Here is an 18933-nt window from a genome sequence, read left to right as displayed (position 1 = left end):
CATTAAGGAAACACATCCCCCTTTTTTTTTAAGCCATCGCTGGCCATCTTTGTCTGTTTAGGAGACATTATTACCTGAGTCATGATCTGCATAGGCCAAGGTTTATTAGCCTACAGTTTATTTTATTCAGATTGTGCCTTTTCTGGAACATTTTGAATCCAACTTTATTGCTTTAAAATGTAATATCCTTTGCCCTCTAATTCACGCATGTGTCATTTCTTCAAGTTCTAGTAAAATGCTTACGAAAGGCCTGGGCTTTTCACAAGCATTTTTTCATGCTGCTTAAGGGCACGGTTCCCTGGGCCTGGGCTCTGTTCTTTAGAGAGGAGGCAATCAGATGCTTTGTTCTCTTAGTTACGGTGACAGAAGTAAATAGCATAAAGAGATAATAAATTTCACATTGAGGATTCAAATACAAAGCACAGTTGGTGAGAAATCACATTTCTATAAGTTATCTACCAGGTCTCTCCAAAGTGTATTACCATTTCATTTGTGTATGTGATCCCTGATTTTGAAGGATTGGTGAGATTAATTTACAGAATGAAATTAATAGGCTATTTTACACAAATGGATAATAAAATAGAGATGAACACCTTTTGGAGTTAATTTAATTTAGCTTATATTGTGTCTTCATGTAACATTTTCTTCTTAATTTTACATGAAATTACCTTATCTTTATGCTTCCAATTAACTTCTCTTCTGAAGATATGTAACTTTTCTTCTACTTTGGCTTATATAAAAAGTGAAGAGAAGGTAATGACAGAGGAAGCCAACGGAGAGGAGCAAGCACATGTTCTTCCTCAGCCTCCTCGTCCCCCTCTAGCATCCTTCACTGGCAGACTTTTAACAAGGAGCAGGGAGGGGCTGGTAAAGAAATGCTTGCAGAGTCCTAGTCCCAGTGTCATAAGCAGCGTGTGGAAGAATGTATTTGGAACCGAGAGAGAAAATAAAATTTTAAAATTAAATCTATATGACATTGTATTTTTAATGCATCTAATTAATAGGAGTTATAAACGCACTTTCCATTCATTTTTTTCTTTCCTACATATGGAATATGAGATATAGGTAATTTAAAATAACATCCAACCAACTTTTTGAGCACCCACGCAGCACTCTATATTAGGCCCTGGGAGATTTATATTGTCTATTATGTACAAGTTAAATACAAGGACAAAAAGATGGACAATTCTTGTCCTCATGGATTTTGGGGGGAAAAAATACTTCTTTTTTTTAAACAGCACTCACCATGTTTCAAGTAATGAGCTTAGATTGAGAACAATCCCACGAGCATAAATTCCTGTGGCAGCTACTGGTTATGAGATGAAAAGATTCCTTATCTGCTTTAGAGGAATACCTCAAGGGAAGACTTATTACCTTTTTCTTCTATCATGAAAATGCTTCTTCTAATTTCATGCAACGGTATTAAACTGTTAACAGAGTATTATCTGCAACCTATTTAACAGCTAATGTTAAAATCAAATTATACACAAAGCATGAACTAACTTTTAAGTTTTAAAAAATATAATTGGTGTTTAATTAGCTAAAAAAAGGTCAAGTTTAAAAATATATTCTGGAGTAGATTGATTCATTATCAAAGATTGACTTTCCTATTCTATTTAAATGTAAGAGAATTATGCCTTGCCTTGTGACATTTTCCATCTTTACTGCCTTCTCTGGCTTAAAAAAAAAAAAATCACAACCCCTTCAGCAAGTTAGGAAACATGCAAGTTTGTTTTCTGAATGAATAGAAACAAAATATTAACTAAAAATTAGAGTCTGAATCATCTTCATTTGCATATATATTTTATTTAGAATGCTGCAACACTAACACCATGATAATAAACCATCACAAATTTGTACCGAGAAGCACACAATCTTTAAAATGTGCTGTTTTTCACAAGTGATTTAAGTATAGTATTATTATTACTTGGTACTAGAGTCAAAGACGACTTTTAGCTTCTTCAGCTTTGGGGTATCTAGTAACATCGATTTGATTGTTTAGTCAGGCAGAGGAAAGAAATTCAAAAGCAGTTTCTTTTTCTTCTGATAGTTCCTTTGCAGTAAGATCCATCTTCTCACGTGAGAAATCATTAATAGGGAGACCTTCAACAATCTTCCATGTCTTATTCTGTTTGAAAATAATTGCAAATAAGAGATTTACAATTACATTAGAACCGATCCTCCAGCAAGTGACAACTTAGTTTGAACTTCAATCTAGAGAGTATCTGTTTTAAAGTCTGATTCTAAAGAAGCAAATCAAAACCCAGATCTTAATTAACAGATAATTTTGATACAAATTCAACACTTGATTTTAAAACTTACTGACTGTAGAAAAAATTGTTTAAATGAGGATTAATTAGCAAACAAAAAAACTAATGATTTTATAATTATAATAAACAGCAACAATACTGAGAACTTTTGCTTCATTTAGGAGATAGTACTTGTAGGTATCCAATATTAGAGGCATAACAAAATATGTCTAGTGGGAGGAGTTGAATCTTGCTTTCCAGATTAATTTCAGCCTTTTGTTGAACTGAAGTTGTGCTTCTTCATACGACATTAAAGCTGAGAAAATTTTCTAATTTAGTAAAGGAACAATTTTCTAGACTACACTATGCCATCCTATATAATAAAAGCCCAATATGCAAACTGACCAAACAGCAGAAAGACTGGTGGAATGACCAGTTGCTATGATGCGTACTGACCACCAGGGGGCAGACCCTCAATGCAGGAGCTGCCCCCAGCCCGCAGGACCCAGGCCAGCCAAGGTGGGGGTCAGTGGGGGCTCCCTAATCGCCCCACCGGTCACCTCACAGAGGGAGGCAATTGGCGGGGAAGGGCAGGGCCGGTGAGTGGATGGCCTGGCACCACCCACTCGCTGCTCCCTTCCCCCCTGCTGCCAGTCACCTCCCTTTGTGGGACAGTTGCCCCACAGATCGGCCCTGATCACTGGCCAGGCCTAGGGACCCTACCCATGCACGAATTTTGTGCATTGGGCCTCTAATTATTAATAAAAACATACAATTGCTTTCCCAGTAGGGGACAGGGGGAAATAACCTCCAAATACCTCACCTTGATTGTAACAGGGAACGAGTACAGCAGGTCATCGGGAACACCGTAGGAGTTGCCGTCAGAGATAATGCCCATGGACACGAACTCTCCCTGAAAAAACAACATTTACATTCTCATGGTGCTTAGGAACTAGTTTACATAACCAACTGACACATGGACTAATGAAATGAAAACAGGTGACACATTCTTACTATATGCATAACTTCATTACTGTATAAGGAACCATCACCAGGCACTTCTATGACAGGGTAACTTTCTTGGATATTATCTCATTCCACTCTTCCAATCATTGTGTGAAGTAGGTCCAAGAAACAAAATCCTCATTTCATAAATGATGAAACTATGGCCAATATAGGCTTTAAGATGAAAAAATGTCTCCCCTACCATGTGTGCTAGGTGCCATATATATATATAATCTCATTTAACCCTCACAACCCATGTAAAAGATGACAAGCCAGCTCAGAAAGGATAACTTTCCCAGGGTTACTCAGCTAGTGGACAGCTAAGCCAGGATATGAACGTAACCTGCCTGACTGCTAAGGTTATGTGCTTTTCACATTACAGCACAGAGGACAAAAGTGAAAGAAAGACTGTGCAAACCACTGAGTCCTCACCTCTGGGGTTCCAAACCAGATGTCCCTGATATGGTCACAGATGGCTTTCGCAGCAGACATCGCACTGGATAGTTTTCGAGCCTTGATGACAGCAGCGCCACGCTGCTGCACAGTCTGGGTGGAATGGGCAAAGACAGCAGTGTTACTTGATCATGACAGCAGCATTTTCCTCAATTCCAAACTGATCCTGGGGTGAAAGACTGCAACCGTAGCTTAATGTGTCCCCTCCAAAATCAGGCAACTACCCAGTGTTGGCCTTACTAACCCACTGCAGTTATAAGTACCAGTCTTTTTAGAAAAGAGAAAACTACAAATCTCCACAGAGTTTACCGTATTTCATACAAAAAATTTGATCTCTGTACAAAGATAACCAGATGACTATCAATGCTGGCTACCACGCAACAGATTAGATCAGAATGGATCATGACTGGCGTAGTAGGACCCCAAAACAAAGCGCGCAGTCATTAGACAACTGCAAAAGACCTGCTCTCCTTGGGTCCCTCCCTCCCCCGAGCCCTGGAGAGCACTCAGCTCAGTAATGTGGCGTCTCTCAGAGTTCTCTATGCTTGGCTGTTATGCAAGTTCCCAGATTTTTCTTACTGTGATGAATTCTCCCTTGAGCCAGCTGTCATTTTTCAGAGCTTCATAAACACCAACTTCTTTTCCTTGCACTTTCACCTTGGCATGGTTGACATCTGGATACTGAGTTGAGGAATGGTTTCCCCAGATAATGACATTCTTTACATCCTCAGAAGTCACACCAAGTTTAAGAGCAATCTAGTTAAACAGAAAACAAATACATTACTTAGACAAAGCTTTCCATTTCAAACTGTGACCTGTTTGTTTTAGAGTAGAGAGCATCATACAGTTTGTGGTTAACTTATTAGTATAGTGGGTTTATCAAATATAAAACACAAAGCAAGAGGTTAATATTGCTTGAATATGTAAATGTGACTCTGGTTTTGTTGTTGTTACTTACTTAGAGACTTGCCTTAGCACTTCTGAGCAATCAGGTATTTAGAAAGTTTTTATTTGGGTGAAATTTTTATTATACACCATATATAAATGAACTAATTTTCAAATATTCCTAAATATGAAAATTTTAGAGTTGGAAGGGACTTAGATGAACAAAGTCTGACTGTCTTGGTTTTACAGACTAAGAAACTGAAGGAAAAAGTTTAAAATAACAAAATGCTAAAATTATAACAGATGTAACAATCTCTAGCTGTAAGTTCAGAAAGCACTTTAGAATCCTGTAGGCCTTGTGGTTACATGAACATCCATTATATTATATAGTACAGTGGCCACAGAAAGGGTTTAAAAGTTATGTTTTGAAAGATTTAAATAAAATCAAATAAAATCAAATAAAACAATTGATTCTTTTTGATTTGCCTGATAAGGTAATATGCAGAAAAAACAATATGGCTACTTATATGTATAATTTGTTCCTAATTAGACAGAAGAAATTATGATGAACCAGAAAGAAATGTTTCAAAAAACTATTTTTAAAAGCTGATGTGTTAGGGTGACGCTGTGGGTGATTTTTCTTTCCTTATTATAATTATGGGAGAAAAAAACAACAGTTGTGTCAGAGTCCATAGCTTTTGAATATTAAATAAAAGCAGCACTGCATCAAAGTTCCTTTTGAGCATTAACCATATAAGAAAGGGAAAACACTCTTGTATTTTAAATAAATTTTAAAAACAAGGATGGTAATAGTCCCAGACTGGAAACAACCCCAAAGTCTTTGAAGAATAGTTAAACTGTGGAACCTCCATACAATGAAAGAAACAGAGTAAATGGAAAAATAAGTGTAAGTGGAACATACAACTTGGATGGATATTAAAGGCATTAAATTGAGTGGATAAAAGCTAATCTCAAAAGATTACTTGCCCCATGATTCCATTTTTGTAACATTCTCAAAACGACACAGTTACAGAGATGGAGAACAGATAAATGTCAGGCTTAGCAAAGGAGAGGGAGGGTATAACTGTAACAAGCAGCATAAAGAGGTTTTCTGTGTTTTAGGAGTTCTTTTGTGGGTGATGGGGACAGTTCTGTTTTGACTATGGTGGGTATTTATAGTAATCTATATATATGATTAAATGTCATAGAATCATTCATAAAGACATACAAAAAGGTAAGCACTGCATTAATCTGAGTAACTCTAGTTAGCGGTGATGTGTGTAGTCTAGTCAATTTCCTGCTTTGATAATGCTCTAGAGTTACATAAGATGGCACCACTGAGTAAAGCCCATGATGGGTACCATGGGATTCTCTGTACTATTTTTGCAACTTCTTCTGAGTCTATAATTATTCCAAAATTAAAAAGTAAAAAACAAACAATAAAAACAACACAATTAACCAAACAAAAAAATAAGGATGAAAAAGGCCATTACCTAAAATGTTTGCAATGATGTTACTCATCTCACACTAATTTACTAAGTTAAGAAGTAAATTGTCTTTACTTTCATTATGACCCTTAAAGTAAGTTGTTACTGCTTAAAAAAAAAAAAGTTCTTTTTTAATCTATTTTTATTGATTTCAGAGAGGATAGGGAGGGAGAGATAGAAACATCACACAGATCTATTAAATCGTTTTTGACTAATTCTCCAGCCCTAGCAATTTTCTTCCCCTGATGCCAGCTAACTGGTTTCACTGCCAGAGTGCCTTGTCAGCAGACACATAAGCAGTTCTGGGTTGCAAATACACAGGGGAGTTCTGCAGGTGATAAACAACTGCTGGGTAGCTAAGTCCTCTGAATTCCAAAACAAATCATGTCAGACTAATAACCATTCACATAAGAAAAATTCCTCCTTGGGTTTGTTATTTGTCACTGGATTAAAGAAGAAACTGCTTCTTCAAAAACTTCCTAAAAGTTGTCACTGTGCCAGACTGGCATGCTGAACATGTGCCAAAAGTTAAAGTTTGATGAGACAGCTTCTTCTTCCCTCTTTCCTCATTCAGACTTTCACCCCAGAAGGAAAATGGTTTCAGGCACTGGGACAAAGTGTCACTTAGTAGTACCTCTGGAAGCAGTATTTTCCAGTGCCGGCCTCCATCAAGGCCTCAGGTGAAACAGTAAAGAGGGGAAATTTGTTGGTGGTGTCATTTTACCTTTTTCTCCATCCAGAATCTACAACGGCAACACCCATATCTTTTCCTTAATTGTGAAATAGCACATGTTCTATAGGACCCAAATTAGAGGCCCTGCCCCTCTTCTGGGCTGGTTTCTATAGTACCCAAACCCCCTGCCTCCAGTCATTCAAATTCCTGTTCCTTCCCGGCCACCAGACTCTGGCTAAATAATAGGAAAAAGACCCAGGCCACAGCCTAACTCTTCTCAGGAATTATTTGCAATTTAAGTTTGTTACCTGAGAATCTTCTAAATTAACTGGAATATTCAGGGAGGTATTTCTGAGGTATGGCTCTTCTCAACTCTTGCATATATCCCTCTTAATAATACTAAAAATTAATAATAATAATAATAATAGCAGCCAACCTTCATTGAGTTTTACAATGTGACAGGCACCACTATAAGGGCTTAACATAGATATCTTATCTCATTTTACCCATATAACTACTTTGAGATAGATACAATTATTATTCCATTTTATGGCTTGAATATACTTTCTCAAGATGACAGAGCTAGTAAGTTGATGTAGGTCACTTGATCCCATTATGTAAGAATACTCATAAGGGTTTGAACTCAGGCAAATCCAGGTGGCATCATTTATTAGCTATATGACTTTAAGCAGGTTCCCTGACCTTCCTGGGCTTCAGGTTTCTTATCTGTAAAAGAGTGATAATAATGGATATTTCATACAGTTACTATAAGAATTAAATGGTTGCGAGGGGGACGGTGGGAGCAGGGTGGAGGGGGGCCCATAGGGGATAAAGAGGGAACATCTATAATACTTTCAACAATAAAGATAAAAATTTTTAAAAAGAATAAAATGGAAAATTACAGGTAAAGTATTCAGCCTAGAGTAGAAGTTTAACAAATTATCTTCTCTTTCAGTGGTCTGAAAGATCAATTCTCAGCATACAGCAGACCTCACATCATCTTTTGGTAAAAACAGTTTTCTTGAAACTAAACAAAGTTGTCTTCTCTAGGAGAAAAAGGACTACACTCACACACCTGTGGATAAGGAGGGATGGTCAGAAAATGACTGGGGAAGAGAAAGAGCTTATGTCTCAGAACGAGAACTTAGTGCCATGACTTCTAGGCACCAGGATCATCTAGATCTGGGAAAGCCCAGGAAACCAGCACAGATGAGTGGCATGGCCTCTAATTTTTTAAAAAGCTACAGTTAATACCCAGGTTACTGATAATTAAAACTTAGCTAAGTAGTGAAAAGTAGGAAATTTTATGGAAACATATAGAATATTAAAAAGACATAAAATTAAAAATGAGAATATAAAATTAACAATTAAAAATCTGAATTTGATTGGTTGGTTGTAGGGAAAAAGGAAGCAGAACCACCCAAATGCATAAAGCTAAAGTCTTTCATTTTATAATCTCCTTTATATCTGACAAAAAAAACCAAACCCTAAATTATGTACCATCATGTGAATTATCTATACTAGTGAATACTTTTTAACCACCATCTTAAGAGGACATTAGCAACCATATTTAATTATAGGTAGCAAATGAGATATACTTGAGAAAATTAAATAGGAAGTTTAGCTCTGGTCCTTATAAGACCAGATTTAAAGACTCCCTAACAAATTAGAATAGTTTCCTACTAATAAAAAACAACAAAAAAGCACAAACTAAGAATCATCGCCTTTAAAAGTGAGAGAAAAGCCTGGTCAGATGTGGCTCAGTGGTTGAGCATTGACCTATGAACCAGGAGATCATGGTTCCATTCCCGGTCAGGGTACATGCCTGGATTGCAGGCTCGCTCCCCAGTGGGGGGTGTACAGGAGCAGCAGATTAATGATTCTCTCTCATCACTGATGTGTCTATCTTTCTCTCCCTCTCCCTTCCTCTCTGAAATGAATAAAAATATATTTTAAAAATATTAAAAAACAAAGTGAGAGAAAAAGGTTTTATAAAGTTGAACATTCATGAGACTTCAATTCTTACCTGAGCTTTAGCTCGGTTATGATCCAAACGAGTCAAGCAACTGAAGTTCTCCTTGGGGATGGATGGTGCCGACTTAGAGGCAGTCAGGCAGTTGGTATTGGCTGGGTTTCCCACCACGATGACCTAGGTAAAACCCATCACAGCAGTTACAGACCATATACCGCTTAACTAAACTGTCTCAGCATATGACTGACAAACGTGTAACATGTTGCCTTTGTATCAAGTTTGTGCCAGCTAAATATGTAGTTAACAGTTTTGCTTCTTGTAGGTTTCTATCCTCCCTTCTAAAAACTACACCCCCCTCTTTGTTAGGATACACTGTGACTACTGAAAACATTTCTTTAATAAAACCAACATTATATATATATATATAAGTCACTTTTTAGGTAGCGCTGCTGTCCAAGATCTAAGGTACATGTCTTTCTGTTTTGTTTTGTGCCAAAATAGACAGCACTTATCTACTTTCCACAAAGAAAAAGTAATCTAAGGCTCTATCTCCGAGTTTGATTTATTGATAAAAATTTCCTTCTTATAAAAGTAGTACAAGAAAGAAATTCTACTCAAGCAGTTTACTTTGGGACAATGATTTGTTTTTATGAATGAAAGTGTTTTTCAATCTTGCTAATCCTATGAATTAATGGAGATATTTGCCAAAATACAGATTCCCAAGTCCCATCCATTCTATACCTACTGAATCAATCTTTAGGAGAAAGCATTTTAGGCTTTTTTTTTTTCAATAGGAGAGACATGTGATACAATGAATTACAATACAGTATAGGAAAATGTACACATGGACTTCTAAGTTTTAAAAATCTCTAATGAAATGATCATTTTAAAAAATGGTGGCCTGGCTAGTGTGGCTCAGTGGTTGAGCATCAATCTATGAACCAGGAGGTCATGGTTGGATTCCTGGTGAGGGCACATGCCTTGATTACAGGCTTGATCCCCAGTAGGGGGTGTGCAGGAGGCAGTTGATCAATGATTCTCATCATCGATGTTTCTTTCTCTCTCTCCCTCTCCCTTCCTCTCTGAAATTAAAAAATATATATATATATTAAATAATATATATATATATTAAAAAAACAAAACTGTGAAATAATATCAAACTTACAGAAAAGATGAAAGCATATTAAAGAGACTAACTTCCACATCTCCCTTATCCAGATTCTCTAATTTGCTCCATTTCTCTCCCTCTCTTTACCCCACCCCCATCCCTTAGTGTTTTATTTTTGGCCCACTTTAGAGTAAGCTGCAGACATGATATTTTATGCTCCTAAGTATTCCATATCAGTGTGTATTTCCCCAAAAAACACACTTGGCTGAAGAGCGATTACTGTGCAAATAGTACTACAACTCCAAGCAGCCTGGATTTTAGCAATCCAAACAACCTTATAATTTTACGAACTAATGTCACCCCAATAAATTAAATTAAAAAACAAACAAACAAAACAAATAACCTTGTAATTTCTTACTAAGAGACCTTTGGATTTCTACTCAACTCATCTCTATTATTTTCTGCTAATGATTACAGAAAATGAAAGTTACTTATTTAAAATGAAGTCTACAGAAAGCAAACATTCAGATGTCTATGAAGTATTATAATAGAATATTATAACTTGCAACTTTTAAAATCTTATAAATTTCTTTTACCTTTCTCTGAAGTCAGAATACAGAAGTATATCAAAATCAACAAAACCTCTAACCAGCAAGCGTTCTGCTGTGACAACTAAGTTCTAGTTCACTGACATTTATTTGGTAAAAGGAGGCTTTCTTGCAATAACAAGACAAATTTAGGAACTAAAATAGTTTGATCATAAAGAGAACAGAAAGTCATATTGACTCAACTCCTCGAGACAAGCGTATCACTGAATTGAGAAAATCTGAGCATTCAGAAGCCACCATCTCCTATTGCTAAGAACGCAGCTTACAGCTGCCTCCCTCTACAATCACACACAATCCAAATGTCTGAACTAATATTCCCACACGGTTAAAAGGCACCAGAAGTTCTGTGCCTTGTGGATTTACAAACTAATATTAAAGTTACAAGTAACAGTAATAGGCAAAGTATTTTCAAGCACCTCTAAATATAGATTTCTACACCATCAGAGAAAACCCAGAAAGGGAGAGCTTATCAAGCAAAACTCTGTTTCTGTATTTACTGGCTATTGCACAGTCTGGGGGTGGGAAGCAAATAATTTTGTTGAACTTAAATGCTGAGAGCAGAAGTTTCAAATGCTAATAATGAAAAGCCCTATCAAATACTACTGCATTGGTCACCTTAACTGACTTCTTGGCATATTTGTCCAAGGCGGCACCCTGGGATTTGAAGATTTTCACATTAGCTTTGAGTAAATCTTTCCTCTCCATGCCATCCCTTCTTGGCATGGAGCCCACAAGAATAGCCACATCCAGGTCTTTGAAGGCAACCTCTTCTTTATCCGTTGCGATGACATCTGTGAACAACATGGCAATAAATATGCAAATACTTAAACACCAAAGTCTGAGGTTTTCTTTTTCATATTGAATCTACTAGTAACTCCTTCACTTTGTAGCAAATGTTTCTTTTACATGTCACATTGATAAAAAGTTTTAGGGGCCTAAGAAAGACAATTTAGAATTCAACAATAACATCAGCAGAAATGTCAATATATTTATTTTATTTTCCTATTTCAATAATTATCTCAATTTCAAAAATTATGATACAAAGGTATAGTATGATAACTTTCAAGGCAACATTTGTTATTCAGGCTAATAACCACAAATAACACAAAAAAAGAAAAGAATTCACCTAATCTGTAAGTTAAAATTACTTTAAGTATTAAAAGTAATTAAAAAGATCATGACTAGAGTTAATTGACTGAATGTTTGTGTCCTCCACAAAATTCCTATGTTGAAACTAGCCCTCCTTGTGATGGCATTAAGAGGTGAGGCCTTTGGAAGGTGATTAGGTCATGAGGGTGAAGCCTGCATGAATGGGATTAGTGCCCACAGCACTGCCTCATCCCTTTCACCATGGAGGGCGGTGAGAAGATGGCCATCTATGATCCAAGAATTGGGCTCTCATCAGACACCCAATCTGCTGGCTCTTTGTTCTCTGGCTTCCCAGCCTCCAGAGCTGTGAGAAATAAGTTTCTGTTGTTTATAAACCTCTCAGTCTATGGTATTTTTGTTAAAACAGCCCAAATGGACTAAGACAACCAGGATTAAGCATACATTTTTAGATTAGTGAACACTTGTCACAGTCAGGCTGCTAGAAGCCCCCAAATAGGTATATGTATGAACTCTAGTTGAAGAAAAATAAATCCATCTTTTTCTCAGCCATACATTTTTATTTGCTGAGCCCTCCCTTCCTGTCATACTCACAGGTGAGAAAGGACAAGCTGACTGTAACCTGGGCCCATTAGAGAGCAGAGGGAACTCATCAGAGAAAAGAATAAAAGTGGGAAGAAAGCAACAGAGGAAGGTGATTTGGAAACAGATGAAGAAAGGGAGCCAGCTGAATAGCTTGGGTAGGGTAATGTACTTTCTTACATAATTGTGCAACCTAATGATTTAGATGGCAGTATCCTTTCTAGTAAATGTTTATTAAACATATACATGAATTCTGAGCATGGCTTCCTTGGGTATATATTTTGCTTTGTGCAAACTTTTAGAAGAGTATTATAAATTAAATTCTCATCAAAAGAAAAAGGTTATAATAAAGGTAAAGCTAAACATTTAAATTAGTTTATGACTTGACCTAATATTTTAATAAACCTTTCAATCAAATTGAAGATTTCTGTCTTACATTTATGTAATAGTTCAATGATTCTCAAAGGCTCTTAATCAGAGCCCTGGTGGACTTTTTCAAATTATGCAGTAGATGATTATAACAATTTATACTATATCTCATCAGATGACTGACAGATGGGATGGGACTATCTATATATGATGGATCAACCCATTTCCAGCCACATAGCAGCATATGGGTCTGGAAGACAGAGTTAAAGTTTTCCATTACAGGATGCTACTATTACTATTCAAACAGACTTTAAATAACAACACAGTGTGACAATTTCAGGTGTACAACCCTTGTGCAATACTATTCTTAATTAGTAAAATCTATAATAATAAAAGTATAATATGCTAATTAGATTGGACGTTCTTCCGGGTGAAGCTGGGGCTGAAAGGGAAGCCCGGGTCCCAGGTGCCAGAGGGAAGCCAGCAGCTGGGGGAAGGAAGGCTACTCTTGCACGAATTTCGTGCATCGGGCCTCTATTAAGTTATATATAAGCACGGTGGATAAAAGTATAGTCTTTTACTTTACACTGGTTATTTCTCGCTTTTACCCTTATTTATTCTTGGTATATAATTATACTTACTTATTTTTGGTATACATCTTACCAAGTAGTTGAAATTTTAGAAACAAAACCAAACTACGTTTATGAAATAATTTCTAATTGACAGGTTAACAAAAATCTGAAATCTAGTTTTTGAAAGACATAAAATACTAAAAAAATCCCCCTCTCTTCCACTCTCTGACGTACCTTTCAGGAGGGGAAGGGCACAGTCTTGCAGTTCCATTAGGACACCGTCCAGGACACCCATCATGGGAGTGATATCCAACAGCACAAGAATTATAGGCTGTCAAATAAATAGCAAATTCCGTATGTCAGTGTAGGTTTTGTCATTTAGTCACAAAAAAAGACCTTTTAAAAAATTTTTGCTTATTTGTTGTGTGTATGTGTATAATTCCCACTAATTAGTCATAATTATTCTAGGTCAGGTATCTAGCATGATGTCACTTTTGGAAAAAGGAATGCTATAAAACCAGCAACGGTTGCTCACAGACATAGTAAGAGGAATCACTAATACTGAATTTTAAAGGAGAGATACATGGAATACATAAATACATGGAAGAAATATCAAACTGAAGTGACATGACACCTGTATCTGTAGATCTGATTTGAGTTCATGGAAAGCTAAGTACAGTATTTGGCATGAAGGAAAAATTCACTATCCATGGATGAAGAAAATGGATAAATGAACACTTTAGAATGTATAAATACACATATTTAGCAGTGTGCCTAGTACATTAATTGGGATTACTCATTCCTTCACCATTTCAAACTTTCTTTGCACTAAATGCAGGGCTTTATTGACAATCTTTTTAGTTTTAAGATTTATAGGCAGTTGCCCCTACCTGGTCTTTACCAAAGACAGATCCATTTCCGATACTGTACAGCAGTGAATATGCGATTTGACCAGCTGCTCCAGTCACAAGGACTCTGACGGGTTCAGGCTGTAATGAAAGAGACCCATTAACATCTTGTTAAAAAGTGCTATTTTACCCTAAAGTAAGACAACATACTTTAAAAGTTAATGCAAAATTTTGAAGTCTCTTTGTGTGTGGATTAGTAGAAAACTAACTTATCCCAGACCTGTCCCAGGAAATACAGTGCACAAATTAGCTGAGCAACTTCTTGAACCTGTGTCCTTTGGCTGCGTATTTATGTGGCGTCATTTAACTCTTACTGTTATACTGGATTTACTTACGTAATCTCATCCATTTTTTAAAGGACATTTTACCCCTAAAATAGGCCTACCAATGTTGAAGTGCATTATGTGGTGATACAAACCCTGGCGGCCATTAGAACCTTACAAATCCTCTTATATAAATAACTCCCCACTCCCATCTACTCAACAGAATCTTTTACATCAGGAAAGGAGTGACAGTGGCAAAAATTTTCCATTCACAATGAGCCTAAAAGTTTTAATAAAATTATTAATCATGATTCAACTTAACTACTTGGTGGAGGAAAAATAAGCCTTTATTTTTTGAGAAAAAAATAACATCTGAATTATAACAACAGCAACATGTAGTGACAGTTGACAACTTGATTCCAAAGGGAAATGAATTTTAAAAGGGAGGAAGGGAGAAAAGTACAAAGAGCAGACCAGTTACAACAGAGAGAAGTTGCTTTATAGATCTCAACAGACCCCAAACAAATAGGGACATGTGTACAAAAACAACTAATATTCAAAGTGATGATCCCAAGTCATGAAAATAAGTTAAGCTCAGAGCATTAAAAAGAGAAATAGTTCTACTAAAAAGAGCTAAACAAAAATGTTTGGGAACAATAGGTAAGTTTAAGTAGATGGAAAGTTCAATCAAGTGGACTATTCCTTTGACAATGCTAGGTAAATGGACGTCTACTATGACACCCAGTTGCTACTTTGACACCCAGTTGCTACAATGCTAGGTAAATGGACGTCTACTGTGACACCTCTATTGCTACTTGTATGAGAAGTGGCCTACTGAACTGACCGGGATAGAAGCATTCGATTTTTTTTAATATTTAGAATTCCCTCTTCCAGAGGAGACATGCCTCTGGGATGGAAGAAGACTACCACCTTGAAGAATCTTTCTAACTTTCCAACCCTAACCTCTGAAGGTCATTTCCCCTTCTCCATTTGGAGTAGGTGAGAAAAAGGGAATAGAAGAAATTATTCCTCTTCCCTTTTTAGAATGCAAACTCCTTAATGACAGGGGCCTTGTCTATTTTATTTATTGCTGTATTCCAACTACCTAGAACAATGCCCTGAACACAGTTGGAACGCAATTAACTGAAGGAATAGCTGGATCTTGTAAAATTACTACCAAAAACTTGGAACTGTAAAATAATTGTTTGGAAGCAAACCTAACATGCTTCAAAAAAGTATTTAAGGTATTTTATTATTATATACTTTGAATACGGCATTGAGAAAGTTGGAAACTTAGTGACCACCATAGTCCCTGGTATAGTTAGCAAAATTATTTTAGGTCACTAGTTCCAATGATATATATATATATATATATAGTCTTATAAATCAATGGATGAACTGTTCTCACTTCATTTATTAAGCAATATATCACTGAACCTCTATTTTAGGCCAGAGGGTTAGAGAGGCAGTAGATTGTAGTCAAGAGATGGCCTTTAGACCAGACTTCTGGATTCAAATCCTGACTCCACAACTCATTAGGTGTATCCTTATGTTCCTGGCAAGTTACTTAACCTCTCTGTATTCAGTTTCCCTACAGTGAAATGGAGATAATAATAGCAGCTGCTTAACAAATAAGGTAGTTGTAAGGGTTAAGAATTAACATACAAAACATGAATAACAGTGTGTAGCAAGAACTATAATTATAGGTCTCTGTCACCACAGAATTTTCCTTTAAGGATTCTTACAGCCCGTGGTTTCCCATTTACATGACTGTTATTTTCTATTAGACTGTGAACCACCTCCACCCCCCACACCAGTCCATTTCAGACTGTGAACTGAGAGCAGTCCACCTGGGACTCAAATTTGCAGTCCATAGAGTGCTCAACAAATATTTTTTGACTGAATGAAAATAAGGATTAAGAAAACTATTATAAACACATGCTACTTCATTGCAAAGCAAGTTGGGATAAGAAATGAGGGGGAAGTGAATATCACTATCTGTAAAGCTTAATCTCCCAGAAAGTCAGGCAGATGGTTATAACAGAATGATGCAATCAATTTTAGGTATTAATTTTAGCTATTAAAAAGATGTGTTCAGAGTATCACAGTCCTTAGTGAAGGCTCTGTGGCCAACTAATGAACAGCTAGTAATTCTAACTCAGCAGTTACCTTCTTCTGTATATTTGAGCAAATTATTTCACAGGTAGGTAATTCCATCTTGTTAAGAGCAGCATGAAGCCTAGTTAGTGTCTGAGTGTTTGATGATCAAAAGGGAAAGAACAAACTGCACATTTGGTTCTTTCTGCTCTTCCGAACATCGCTGTTGAAAAGCAGGGGGGTGGGAGATTCCTGCTGACTTTTCACAAAGTTACAGTGTGAAGACAGGTTACTATTCTTTGCTTAGATATCTGGGCAGTCTGCCAAGATCCAAAGAAGAAATGTCTTTGCTCTTGGCAGGGCACTAATGACCTTCCTACAGATGCAGGCTCTGTCTACACATGTGTTCAAGTCTCCGTTGTAAAGCTTGAATTTAAGTGTTCCTTCTGTTCTTCTACAGAAAGACCCATGTATTCTTTTGCTTTCTAATTTATATATATTTCTGTAACATAAAAGACAAACAGTATCATTCCGATTTCTTCATATAGTTTATTCTGTCACTTCCCTACGGAACGGAGGAACGCAAGCAAAAAATTCTCTCCTTTAAAAATTTTTTTGCTTTGAATAGCTTACAGAAGATGGCTCTTTTCTAGCTCAGTGATTGTTCATACACTCTCCTGAGAAGGAAAGGTGATTCCCAGTCATGTGAGAATTTGCTGTCAATTTCGGCAAATGGACAGGAGAACTGGTCCTCATAGAGGTCTCTGTGTTTATCTGGTGCTCAGTGACCTTCCAAGCTGGCTTGATCTACTGCATAGCAAATCAACACAAGAATGGGGGCTCAGGATCTCTCTGTGACCTTGGGAAAATCATTTGATCTCACCAGGCTATATTTTAAGATTAGAGAAATAATCTCCAAATTCCCTTCAAATTCTAGAGTTCCGATATTCTGAATTGCAAGGAATAAAGCTATCAGGTAATATAAATGCTGATAACATACTTTAGTTTATATTTGCAGCATGAGCTTGCACCTTCATCTAGAACCTCAGCTACTAAAAACAAATTTCAGAATGACTTGATAAGTATCTGTATGACACAGTATGGTAAAATAGAAAGAGTGTGAGACCCTTGAAGGCAAACTGTTGTGTGACCTTGAGCAAATCATTCTCTTTGGGGTTCAATAAACTCAATTTTAAGATTTGAAGTGGGGAGATTTGTCAAAATGATCGTTGAAAGGTTCCATCAATTTTAAAATTATAAAGTCTGAAGTTCTCTGATAATAAATACCTCTGCTTTCTTGCCAAGATTAGGTCAGGAACCACTGAACCATTATTTAAATGACTAATTATGTTATTTGATGAAATAAGTAAGAAATCTAGGTTTAACTGAGAATTAGTAGCTGTCCCTACTTTTCAACTTGGTCTATCAATAGCATTTTCAGGTTCTGGAAAATTTCCAATCCATTCAAATATTTTCCCACACTCCCCACCCATTTCAATTATTTTGAGATAATGGAGGAAAAACAGTCTCAACTATAAATACACGTACTGAAGCATTTTTTCAGTGTGATGTCAAATGTCACCTTCAAACATCGGACAGATCATTACTACGTCAGAGTTCTCTCACCATCCCCTCCGCCCCCCTTCTCCTTTCTGCAGAGACAAGGTGTGGTAACCTACGTATCCAGATCTTCAGGACAAGATGGTTAAGTTGTGTAACATTTAAAAGTAGTAGCTCTAGATTTCAAAACATACAGATCAGTAAAGAATATCTGCACCAGTTATTTGGCTACTGATGCTGTCACTGCAGCACGTCCCAGTAGTACAAAGGATCAATGAGCAGGTTTTAAATGACATTAAATTAGATATGGCTGAAACTCGTCTCCCGAAAACGTAGATCATAATCTGGAGCACCAGGTAAAGACTATCTTTACAGTCGAGGGCCTTCGGCTTTCAAGGGCTTGGTGACAAATGCCCTTAAAAACACTGTGGGCATAAGAGTAGAAAAAAAGGTTAGGAAGCCCCCCACCCCCCTCCCAGTATCAAACCCCATTTCTTGCTTGGAGACAATCCACAGCTTCGTATTTCTGTGCCCCCGCCATGCAGCAGGACTGAGATCGCACCTTCCCAAGGGCAGCGGTTTCTCTGGAGTCCTTCCAAGACCTCCCCCCCGGTCCCCCCGGCCCAGCTGGAAACCAACCCCTTCCCAATTCCTGGGTCACTGCGACAGCACTCAGAAGATGAGTCGGGGTTTTCCAAAGGGCGCGAAGGACAGTGCTTTGCACAGCCATCCCCCAAAAGTCCTTCAAGCGCAAGAATCCCCACAGAAGGGAATGGAGGCAAAATCTAGGGGGCCCACACTCACCATGATTGGAAACTGCGCGGACAATTTCAGCACCTGCACAATTTCAGCACCCGCACAACGAGACTTGGGGAGTCAGGTCACCTCTACGGTGGGGCCGAATGGGGAAGAGCGAGCGCCGGGAAAGAGAGAGAAAAGGCTCCGCTCCCGACCGCGGCGCCCTCTGGGAACTGTAGTTTAGGCTGCCCCGATGCCAGCGCCGTCTCCAACGGAATGTCTCCAGGTGTTGAACTA

The 18933-nt window shown here is 37.4% G+C and overlaps 1 protein-coding gene across 1 annotated transcript; it reads right to left on the bottom strand.

Annotated features, from left to right (window-relative positions):
* Positions 1-1786: 1786 nt before the first annotated feature.
* On the bottom strand, positions 1787-18827 carry MDH1 (malate dehydrogenase 1). The gene is made up of 9 exons (XM_008147553.3): positions 18703-18827; positions 13961-14059; positions 13305-13401; positions 11056-11231; positions 8779-8901; positions 4287-4463; positions 3687-3800; positions 3073-3162; positions 1787-2128 (listed from the first exon to the last, which is right to left on the bottom strand). Exons 1-9 carry the CDS (start codon positions 18703-18705, stop codon positions 2003-2005), a joined length of 1005 nt encoding a protein of 334 aa, XP_008145775.1. The 5' UTR covers positions 18706-18827; the 3' UTR covers positions 1787-2002.
* Between the last annotated feature and the right edge of the window lie 106 nt (positions 18828-18933).

Source organism: Eptesicus fuscus, chromosome 16, assembly GCF_027574615.1.
Source record: "Eptesicus fuscus isolate TK198812 chromosome 16, DD_ASM_mEF_20220401, whole genome shotgun sequence".
NCBI classification, from domain to species: Eukaryota; Metazoa; Chordata; class Mammalia; order Chiroptera; family Vespertilionidae; genus Eptesicus; species Eptesicus fuscus.
The sequence above is the reverse complement of the archived record's forward strand: the minus strand, read 5'-3'. Positions and strand labels throughout refer to the sequence as shown.